At 43.3% G+C, this 11,408-nt stretch overlaps 1 protein-coding gene and 1 long non-coding RNA gene across 2 annotated transcripts in view; both read left to right on the top strand.

The window, feature by feature from the left end:
* Window positions 1-7,009, top strand: part of pa2g4a (proliferation-associated 2G4, a) — a 9,243-nt gene extending 2,234 nt beyond the window's left edge. Inside the window, exons 3-13 of the mRNA XM_080548242.1 lie at window positions 139-244; window positions 1,638-1,707; window positions 1,857-1,949; window positions 2,211-2,274; window positions 2,462-2,540; window positions 3,295-3,373; window positions 3,539-3,672; window positions 4,291-4,385; window positions 4,511-4,638; window positions 5,138-5,191; window positions 5,333-7,009. Coding sequence (XP_080404368.1) covers window positions 139-244; window positions 1,638-1,707; window positions 1,857-1,949; window positions 2,211-2,274; window positions 2,462-2,540; window positions 3,295-3,373; window positions 3,539-3,672; window positions 4,291-4,385; window positions 4,511-4,638; window positions 5,138-5,191; window positions 5,333-5,395 — 965 coding nt within the window. The 3' untranslated portion in view covers window positions 5,396-7,009. The remainder of the gene's footprint in view (window positions 1-138; window positions 245-1,637; window positions 1,708-1,856; window positions 1,950-2,210; window positions 2,275-2,461; window positions 2,541-3,294; window positions 3,374-3,538; window positions 3,673-4,290; window positions 4,386-4,510; window positions 4,639-5,137; window positions 5,192-5,332) is intronic.
* Window positions 7,010-8,715: 1,706 nt separating this feature from the next.
* Window positions 8,716-10,296, top strand: LOC308173255. The gene is made up of 3 exons (XR_013937879.1): window positions 8,716-8,838; window positions 9,391-9,413; window positions 9,957-10,296. It is a non-coding gene; the product is annotated as an uncharacterized lncRNA (long non-coding RNA).
* The last annotated feature ends 1,112 nt before the right edge of the window (window positions 10,297-11,408 follow it).

Here is an 11,408-nt window from a genome sequence, read left to right as displayed (position 1 = left end):
GATGGGGGGGGGGGGCAGGAAAGAGGCACATTAACACATAACCTCATCAGTCAGGTCTCAGTCTCTCTCTCACACAAACACTGCGGATGAGTTTCATATGAAGATCTGGTGGTTCTCTCTCTCCCCTCTCCCTTCCAGGCATTGCCTTCCCCACCAGCGTCTCAGTCAATAACTGTGTTTGCCACTTCTCTCCCCTGAAGAGTGACCCTGACTACACACTTAAAGATGGGGACCTGGTCAAAATGTACGCACCGCCATCTACAGTAATGTTAATCCAACCCACCCCCCTCTGTGTGTGTCTCTCTCGAGTCTCTCCAGATTGTGTGTGTCGCCTTCCCCCTCTCGTCTCGTTTGTTGTGGTGTGTTCTCGTACGTCTAAGCGGGGTGGCGGGGGAGGGGGAGGGGGTGTTTCTCTTGGCTGTTGACTGTCTCCACTGTTAGGTCTCGTCTCTTTGTCTGTCTTACCATGTAGCAAAACGACAATTAAGGTTGGACATGCAGAGGATCTGTGCCATTGCAATCCTGTCCGTTTCTCTTTGGCAAGTCATACATTGGATTACAGTCTCGTTGACCGTTGGCGTCAGAGAAATCCAATTGTCAGTATTGCCATTGTGTGTAACAGACGCATAGTGAATTGGACAAGCCTTTTCATCTTAGTTGTTGGATTGCCACTTTCGTCCTCATGTCGCTGTTGACCCTCCCTTTCCTGCTTATATGTCTTCTGTCACTGTCAAACGATGCCATTTAATGTTCAATCGGGAATGTTACAACTGCTGTCGGTGTTGTGTCTCATGCCAGCCAGCGCTGTTGTACTGTACAGGGTTCGACAGTAACGCTTGCCCGCTTGGCCGGAGCAAGTAAAAAATTGGCCGGGTTTGTTTGCGTGAGCCCGACGACGCTAGGATATGTTTACCTGTGTGTAGGAAGAACAACAGACGACGCAGGCGCCAGACTAGATGATCGTGGAGTGAAGATATTAAAGCATACGCGCCTATCGATCACCCGTCACATCGCATACGCTTTAATACGCTTTAATCACTCCACAATCATCTATTCTGGTCTGGCGCCTGCACCGTCCATTGTTCTTCCTGCACACAGGTAAACACATCCAGGATCCAGCAGCGTCGTCGGGGTCGCGCAAACAAACCCGGCCAATTTTTTACTTGCTCCGGGCAAGCGTTACTGTCGAACCCTGCTGTAGATTTATGTGGTTCTCAGTTAGCCTTTTTTTCATTACTATTAACAAGATAACAGGCGTGTCCTCACGCCATAACATGGAATTGCTTTAGATTATAGTATGAGCCCCCAACAATGTTCTCGTAGGTGAACATGAAACAATAACAGAATGTACCCTTGAAGCATACACCGATGTCATCACCCAAATTGAATCGATTTATTTTGTGTCTGTCCTTGTCTAGCATTTTATCGATGCGATAGCGAAGCCCAACATGGCCGACATATTGACGTCCCGAGTACATTTAATTATCGGTGTCCTTTCGCACTATGACATGGACATTTTAAGCAACTGGTTGGCAGTACTAATGTGATACGCCTCCCTTTTCTTTTCTTTTTTTTTTTACTTGTCAAATATCCCCCTCTTCCTTCCTCTCTATCTCTCTCCCTTTCTTTCCCTGCAGTGATCTTGGAGTCCATGTCGACGGCTTCATCTCCAACGTGGCTCACAGCTTGATTGTGGGAGCTACTAAGGTACCAGTGGCTTTTCTCGGCTCTTGCTTTTATCTCCAGAAATAGGACTGAGACCCTTAATTGTAGCGGTCCTCAAACTCTGAGCGGTCTCTCACTGCCTTCTCCCTCCTCCTCCTCCTCCTCCCCCCCCCCTCTCCTCGTCGCTTTAGGAGGCTCCTGTGACGGGTCGGAAAGCCGATGTGATGAAAGCCGCTCACTTGTGTGCAGAGGCTGCCCTGCGCCTTGTCAAACCTGGCAACCAGGTAGGCTAACACCCCACCCCCTCTCCTGAATTTAAACAAACACCGTCAACAACCAAACACACACTGGTCGGGTGGATGAATCTGGCTTTTGTCACAATCATAATCATCGTAATCTGTTATCTGTTATAGTCTTATAATATTATAAACTTTTGTCACATCATAATCATCGTAATCTGTTATATAGTCTTATAATATTATAAACTTTTGTCACATCGTACATACACATCTGTTCTAATCTGTCATAATCTGTTCTTCTCCCAGAACTCTCAGGTGACCGAGGCATGGAACAAGATTGCCCAGTCATTCAAATGCTCCGCCATTGAGGGTGAGTGGCTTTCTTCTGGTTTGGGCAGGACATCAGTTTGTGCTCCAGTTACCAGATAATTATGGGCCCCATTGCTGGTTCCTACCCTCTGAGTCATGGGATCCAAACTGATCAGTCATGTTGTATAAGTGCGGTGTGGAAACCGTACACCATGCTTTCCCCTTGAATCTCCTGCTTTCTCTCCAAGGTATGCTGTCTCATCAGCTGAAGCAGCATGTCATTGATGGAGAGAAGACCATCATTCAGAACCCCACAGACCAACAAAGGTACATCTATGTCCAAGACCATGCATGTCTGGTGCCTCCAGGAATATGGGAAAATGTTTGTGCAACAATTTTTAAAAGATACAAAAATTTTGATCTAGTAAAAATTGTCATATCGAACGTTGAAACATAACGCGTCTAAAAGCAAATGGCCGTGCATCTAATAAGAAATGACCACATTGAATCTTGACACAACACATTATCTAGTTGAATATTGAAATTGAAAAAAGACCACCACCTAGTCTGCCATTGAGGAAGGCACTTAGCCCTAAGCTACTCCAGGGAGACCGTCCTTTTGTCACTTTTGGATAAAAGCGTCTGCTAAATGGTTAAATTGTTTACAAATTATATGGTTAAAAAAACAAACATTTAACACAAGGATAAAGCACAGGTAAACTACAACCACACACATCAGATAAACATATTGCATATAAATAATGTATGAGTACATTTTCTATATAAGGTGTTTATTCCATTCGATACTCATTGTGTCAAAGATACTCAAATCCTAGCCCCACCCACTGTCAATCAAAGTCTAGTCCCTCCCACTGTCAATCAAAGTCTAGCCTCTCCCGGACCACTGTCAATCAAAGTCTAGCCTCCCGGACCACTGTCAAAGCCTATTCCCTCCCACTGTCAATCAAAGTCTAGCCTCTCCCGGACCACTGTCAAAGCCTATTCCCTCCCACTGTCAATCAAAGTCTAGCCTCTCCCGGACCACTGTCAATCACTGGTTGCTGTTTCTTCTACTCCGCAGGAAGGACCATGAGAAGGCGGAGTTTGAGGTGCATGAAGTCTACGCTGTCGACGTGCTGATCAGCACCGGAGAAGGGAAGGTGAGAGTGCAAGCCTATCTTCCTTCTCTTGTTCTTCTCAACCATGACCGTCCAATGCTGACATCACAAGACGGTACACAGGACACTTGGAGAACTAAAGATTTGAAGTTCTGAGTGGTTAGTGTAACCAGTGCTGATGTATGTACCCTTCTGTGCTCTGTCCAGGCCAAGGATGGAGGCCAGAGGACCACCATTTATAAGAGGGACCCTAGCAAGCAGTACGGACTGAAGATGAAAACCTCCCGCATGTTCTTCAGCGAGGTGGAGAGACGCTTCGACGCCATGCCCTTCACCCTAAGGTATGACGTCACACTTTGAAGGTGTCACCCACAGTGGAAAGTGCATCTCTGATGCTGCTATTGTTTTGGGAAAAAAAGTGTGATTTCTGAAATTTTGGCACTTAAAACCACACAAGAAAACTGCAACTTCATCAGCTACTTGCCTCTCCCTCTAACTGGTCTCTCTCCATAACTGGTCTCTCTCCCCTGCCTCTCTCTCCATAACTGGTCTCTCTCCCCTGCCTCTCTCTCCCTAACTGGTCTCTCTCCCGTGCCTCTCTCTTCCTAACTGGTCTCTCTCCTGTGCCTCTCTCTCCCTAACTGGCCTCTCTCCCCTGCCTCTCTCTCCCTAACTGGTCTCTCTCCCGTGCCTCTCTCTCCCTAACTGGTCTCTCTCCCCTGCCTCTCTCTCCCTAACTGGTCTCTCTCCTCTGTGCCTCTCTCTCCCTAACTGGTCTCTCTCCCCTGCCTCTCTCTCCCTAACTGGTCTCTCTCCCCTGCCTCTCTCTCCCTAACTGGTCTCTCTCCTCTGTGCCTCTCTCTCCCTAACTGGTCTCTCTCCCCTGCCTCTCTCTCCCTTACTGGTCTCTCCCCTGCCTCTCTCTCCCTAACTGATCTCTCTCCCGTGCCTTTCCTCAGGGCGTTTGAGGACGAGGCCAAGGCCCGTCTGGGCGTGGTGGAGTGTGCTAAGCACGAGCTGCTGCAGCCCTTCAGCGTGCTGAACGAGAAGGAAGGTGAGTCCTCTCCCTCGTGTCCTGCCTCTCACGTCCTCACACCTCCCAAGCTAACTCTGCCCCCTAACACCCTTCTCTCTCTCTCTCTCTCTCTCTCTTTATCCCTCGTTTTCTCTCTCTCTCAGGAGAGTATGTAGCCCAGTTTAAGTTCACAGTGATGCTGATGGCCAACGGCTCCCACAGAATCACCAGTGGACTCTTTGAGCCGGAGCTCTACAAGTCAGAGCACGAGGTGCAAGACGCAGAGCTCAGGGTAAGCATCTCACCGCCCCCATGTTGCCAGGCAACACGAGGGGCTCTCAAAGCAAGTTAAATCAAATGTTATTTGTCACTTATCGCATACAGTTGTAATAGACAAAGTGAAATGTTTTGGGATCTTTTTCCACACTCAATGAAGCAGCAACAACAATTCAATGACGAATAATAAAAGTGACAATAAAGTGACCATATTACTAGTGCAATATTGTTAGTGCAATTATATTCATATTACTATGTATAAGGGGTTCTATCACGACAGAAGGATCTAGGTGATATTGATAACAAGAGGCCAACATTACAACGGCTGAACAAACTGCATATAGGTATAGTTAGATTGCATCTCCAGTTTTGACTTGTGGCTCAGAGAAGCATAATAGATGCCAATCTGATTCAATACCATATAATACCATACCAGGTATTGTAGCCGTCTTGTAGTTTTCTGAAGTAAATGAATTTCTTGTTTTCAAACATCTCCCCCTCTCTCTCTCCCCCAGACTCTACTAGAGAGCTCAGCTAGTCGCAAAACGCAAAAGAAGAAGAAAAAGAAGGTATGATGATTTCCCCTTTTAAAAGAATTATATTCCATAAAAATAGATATATTTAGAAAGGGACAAAAATGTTGATACTCTCTTACCATTTCCTTCTTACCTCTTCCCTCCTCTCTCCCCCCCCCCCCCTCTTCCTCCTAGGCCTCCAAAACTGCAGAAAATGCTACTGGGCAGCCAGCGGAAGACAACGTGGCTGCAGAATAGATGGATACCTATTCCTGAGACACACACACACACACACACCCACACACACACACCCACACCCCAAAGAACGGAAACTTAAAAAGTGAATCTAAATCTTCCCCTACTGGTGGCTCTTTTTGACCCTCGTGTCCCTTTCTAGTAGTTAGCCCACCAAATAAATCTGATAGATTTGACGAAGACATTGAGATATTAGTATGCTCTTCATTTATTTTTTAAATGCACAATTTTGGTAGTCATTCATTCAGTTGAATCTGGGGTCTGAATGAACTCGGCATTCAGCAAGACTGAGTATGCCCCGTATGTGTGAGCACTGTTGTATGGACTGCTCTGGCCATTAATATTTAACTGGAATATGAGATTGAGAAAACACTTTTGGATTATGAGGGTATGGATTATGGAAGCCTTTTGAAGCCTTGTGTTTTTACACCTATTGTTGGGTGATGTACTGTAACTGAAATGTTGCAATCTACAGGTGTATGGTGCACTGTAACGTTTCTAAAATAAGCAATTAAACCTGTAGTTTTTTTTTGTGACTTTTTTTTAAACTTTTCACCATTATGATTTAATGACATTTGTATGGGATTGTGCACTATTTTACACCTTAGTTGGATGGTTGATTACCCTGAATATTGTCTAAGGGCCAGGAGAAATGAATCCATGGTTCAGAGTTGTTTAACTCACTAACTGCCAAAGAGTTCTGGAACACCCACCAAGTGTTTTATCCGGTAACCTAGCCTTTAACCTTTAATATAGCAACACTACTGTGATTGGCTACAAAATGAAGCATCATAAATGCACCATGTTTTGTTAATAAAGTCACCCGTTGCACTCTAGAATGTTGACAATTCGTCCAACTTGATGCACTCTCGGCACTAAATTAGTTAACCAATCAGTCAGGCTGTGGAAACATCTGACTACGGTACTGTAAGATGGCTACTATAAGGTGTAAAATAGTGAACTATCCTTTAACTGGGTGTTTTTTTTAATTTTTATTGTTAATTCATGATCGATGAACAATGTTCATTCATCTAACAATAATGAAAGAGCTTGGATCAATATACAATGATCAAACAACAATTGAGTTTAGAGCAAAGAGTCTAGATTAGATACAGCACTGTTGCACCAACACTCGTAGAACAGCTCCACTAATGGAGACTGCCTGCTACACTTACTGCCATCACCTGCTTTCTCTGGTAGGGTTATTTCTAGGGAAAGGTGTTTTGGGTGTGTACTTTTAAAACTTTGTTCCTTTTTATTTTGAAGGATACCTCATTTTTTTCTGAACCATCTACACACATCTGTTGAGTTTTAGGGGTAGAGTCTTCATTCTGAACCAATTAACACCAGTTTTTCCTCAATGTAAGCAAACTCATTTTCTAAACTATTTTGGGAAGTAGAACTTCTAACTTGACAGCTAACTGAGGAAAAATATTGATGACATTTCCAAGGACCTTTTTCCCAGTATGAGGATGGTCTGGTTTTGCTGTCTTTGTGTATTGAGTATATTGCAAAAAAGGTGAACTTGTGTAACAGTTTGTACATCTTGAGAATGGTAAAATCTTGTTTTTATACCATAAACAGTATGCGGGCTACTTTGTACCTAATGAAATAAAATGACCTTTTTTTGAGTATGATTTATTTTGTTTGCCCTGTTTGAAGGTCCCATTAAGTGGACAACATTTTATATCTAGACTCAACCCTAACATCATTGAAGCATATCCATTGTTCATGTTACAATTTAATGTCTGTCAATATAAAGACAAAAGTAAAAAATGTTAGGTAATTCCTTGTATTTGTAATAATAAAATGGCGTCTAGTATATTTCTATTGAAATGAGAATATGGATCATTAGTTAACCTTCTACTCCCCTAAAACAAAACATGACTCAATGAAACCATGGGGGATATTCTATTAACGTCGCTAAAGGAAAATCCAGGTTTATTTTTGAAGTGTCGTGAGATTGATCAAAATAAGCGTAGATTTTCCTTAAGCGATGTTGATGGAATACCCCCCAGCAGAAGCTCACCTTTTTTTACTTAATAAAATGAAGATGTTAATGTGAGCGTCTGTGCTGATTGCACCCACATCCATGGTCCAGCCTTCTCTACTGTAAAGGGCTCTGCACACAGCGTGCGATTTCTGTTGCGCATCAACGTTCCATTTTGAAGTTTGAATGGAAGTCTATGAGAACATCGCATTTACCCACACACGGCCCCGATTTTAATCACACGGCGAACATTCGATTCCATTCATTTTTAATGGGACAAAGCACACGGCGTGCGAGTTTTGTCGCACTGCTTTGTCCCATTCAAAATGAATGGAATCGAATGTTCGCCGTGCGATTAAAATCGGGGCCGTGTGTGGGTAAATGCGATGTTCTCATAGACTTCCATTCAAACTTCAAAATGGAACGTTGATGCGCAACAGAAATCGCACGCTGTGTGCAGAGCCCTTAAGTTGAATATAGTATATTTGACAAAGACAGAGGAGGTGAGATACTCATATCTGTTTAGATGTGCATCACTTCTCATTAATGGGCAGCAGAAGGGGTTTGAGAGTAAGGAATCAAACTAGTATAAGGAATTACAGCCATTTACATTTACATTCTTGGCATTTAGCAGACGCCTTTATCCAAAACGACTTGCAGCCAAAATATAGTTTGATCATAATGTGACATGATATCTGAGCTTATTACATACCCCCCTTTGTTTATCACGTCGATTCCCACTGGCCACCATTGATGATTCACTTATTTAGTCAAATGTATCGATTGTAAGTCGCTTTGGAATAAGGCGTCTGCTAAATGCCAAAAATGTAAATGTTTATGTTTTTCTTGTTGATTTCTGGTGAATGAAATTATAATAATAACAGTGGGCCTACCTTAATTATTCTCATTGAGGTTGTGTATGAAAGATAATTTTGATGCCTTTGCTTTATATTATAATGATGTCATTCTGCAGTCAGGAGACTGTAGATATGTTTCTATCAGTGGGCACAATCTGACCCTGATCTAAGTTAATTAGTGTATGGCTATGGGATGATGAAAAGATTCTGATTTGCCTGATGAGGTACATTTATCTCTTTTTCTTTTACTACAACCAACTGCACTACATTCAGTTACATTTATGTAAAACGTCTCTGTTACTGTACTCGTGCTCAGAGAATGATGGTTCAGCACATTCTCTTGTCACAATGTTGCCTACATCTCCCATGGGGCTATGCAACGGGCGACTTAATATGACGTAGAACGTCTATATAAAAACCCTCCTCCTCCTTCGTCACATCCTCTTTCTATTGGGCTCCTCGCTTCGAGGTAAGGATGTGTTCATATCTCGTCTATCTGAATCCAAGAAAATCTGAAATAATCGAAAGCCATCCATTATATTTAACAACTGTTTTGTGTTTCTCGATTGCAGACTTTTCTCCACACGATGAGAGCCAAGGTGAGTTGATGCCCCTTTACAATGTATTGGCGTGTTTGTGTCCCGCCCTTTACCCACCACTGTAGCTAGCTACCTTACCTGCCTGTGTGAAAATATAACCAGTGAAACGTTTATTCAGTTGTCTAACTAACGTTAATTTGGTACCAAAGACCTCTACTTACAGAAGTGCTGTCTATCTATTAGGAAAATGTTATGGCAGCAGCTAAACATTCAATGCCTCAGTAATGTTTTGGATGCAGGAAGTGCTGGATCTGAAATGGCCGCCGTGACTGTCTGTTTTGCATTGTGCACTTTAACTTCGCCCTTTCTGAACCTCACAGGCGCTCGTTATTTTGCTTGCGACCACTGTAAAATAGCTTAATTAAGCTAGTAACATACATGTATTAGTGGCTCCGTAGCAAGTCCTTTCTCTTATATTGCTGTCGCCATGCTCTGCAAGCCATGCTGTTGTCCTGGTGTTGACGCAGTGCCCAGGCCTACCCACAGACCATTAGTTTCCATGCTTTCAACCTGATTGAATATTTTACTAATTTGTGCTCTTTTCTTTTCCAGTGGAGGAAGAAGCGCATGCGCAGGTAAGAAACATTTGCATTTTTAGTTAGTGGAAAAGATCAAAAGTAGCCGGCTAAAACGTTACCATGGATACAATGCCACAGCCCAACTAATTAAGCCAAACAGTCATGACTATAGTAAATCCATGAGTTTTTTCCAGTTAATTTCTTAGTTGTATGCAAATAAGTTGGAATATACATTGTCACTGAAGACTGACTAGAATAGATTGGCTAGACCTGTCACATGTCGTACAAAAGCCAAGGGTGGCTCATAATTATTCTGTCTATGCATAACTGCATGTACCTCAAAGTAGCCAGTAGATGTTTTGGTAGCTTGTAATGCCCCAATAAAGCTATAGCAAGCAGATTGATTTTTCTGATATGGCACCATTTCTGTGGATGGTAGATCTCATGGCTACGTTTTATTGGCCACATCAATTGATCTTGGGCGGAGCAGGGTGTGACTCATTGTCATGCTTTTGGTAGTTAAATCATCTCAAATTTGTCCTTGAAACCTACTGATGTGGCTTGTTCGTTTATTTAATTGAAATGTATTGTCTTTTCCAGACTGAAGCGTAAGAGGAGGAAGATGAGGCAGAGGTCCAAGTAGGCGCTCCCATCCCCCCTGCAGCTGTGAGGCCTTCCAACCCCTCCCAGGTGGTGACTGAAGCCTGCGGTTCTTGATGTGCCAGGAGCTTGGCCGTCTGATACCTTCGTTGCAGCGGAGTGATGGCCGTACCTTTGGTCGACTCCTACTCTGATTCCGGTTCTGATTGCTGAGTTCAGCATTACCAGAGGAGTTCGCGGAAGACTTGAGGACTGGTTCTCAGTTCTCTAAAGCTTGAGTTGTCACCTGCCCAGTGCAGCTTGATTTGTTATGAAGACCGTAATAAAGTTTTGCTTAACTGACTATAATGGTGTAGTCTCTTGACCTTCATGGATTTGCATGTCATGTCCAGTAATGTTTCACTGTTTTATGGTAGGCACACACCTTGAAATACTTAGCCCACGTGCTGAATCATAGTGACGGCAGTTGCTAAATGAGGTATGCAGTGTGCACAGTGGTTACTACTCTCAAAATGTGTTGGTGGTGATCTTTTGACCAACTGCATCACACACAAAGGTTAAAGTGGTTTTTCACTCGTCCCTTGTTGATTCCTGAACTTAGCAACCGTGTTTGTAATCGATATGGGCCATTGGCAGTTACAATGCTAGTTTCTCTTTAAATAATTTAGTGGTGCAACTATAAGGGAGTGGGGATTAACAGGTCTAGGAGGGACTGTTTAAAATGTAGCCTGAAGAGGTGGGCCTTCAATCTACAGTGGAAGATGCGTAGTAACTGCAGTGAAAGGCTTGTTTCACCAGCCCAGGACCGAGAGTAGTGGGATTGCTGCATACATGTTGAGGCAACAGTGGCAGACATCCTGGTCTTTGCTCTCCCACCACAATTACCGATGCTTTTATTACATCAATGTACGGGTACAGAGTAAAATTCTTGGCCTCAGGTTCATTTGGCATTGCAGCAGAATATAAAATGAATCAACGATAGCGACAGTGTCTAGCAGCAGAATGTAAATCAATAATAGATTAAATAATACAAGCAGTGCAAATCAGCATATCAACATTATTAGTCTAATCAACATTACAGGAAGTTCAAGTAATGGTCAGGTTGTGCAAAGATGCCTTGCAGGTTGCAGTGAGATGTAACAGTCATAAGGTGTGCAATATGGAGCAGTACAGAGTTCAAGTAGGTAGTGTTCAAGCCATCAGGTAGTCACTATGGACCCCTGAAGTCTTTCACAACACCACATTCCACATTATTTTACTGTTTAGCACCTGATCAGCCAGAGGAGGATGGGGTGCCCCTGGAGTCTGGTCCCTCAACATTTCTTCCTCTGAGGGAGTTTTTCCTTGATACTGTGTGGTGGTGCCCTATGTTTTTCTTCTCTCTGGGGAGTTTTTTCCTTGGTTTACTCTGGGGGTCTATGATTTTGAGATCATATTGTTTGTATTGTATTT

This window comes from Nansenia antarctica (assembly GCF_963989245.1).
Source record: "Nansenia antarctica genome assembly, chromosome: 18".
NCBI classification, from domain to species: Eukaryota; Metazoa; Chordata; class Actinopteri; order Argentiniformes; family Microstomatidae; genus Nansenia; species Nansenia antarctica.
This window is presented reverse-complemented; position numbering and strand designations above follow the sequence as displayed.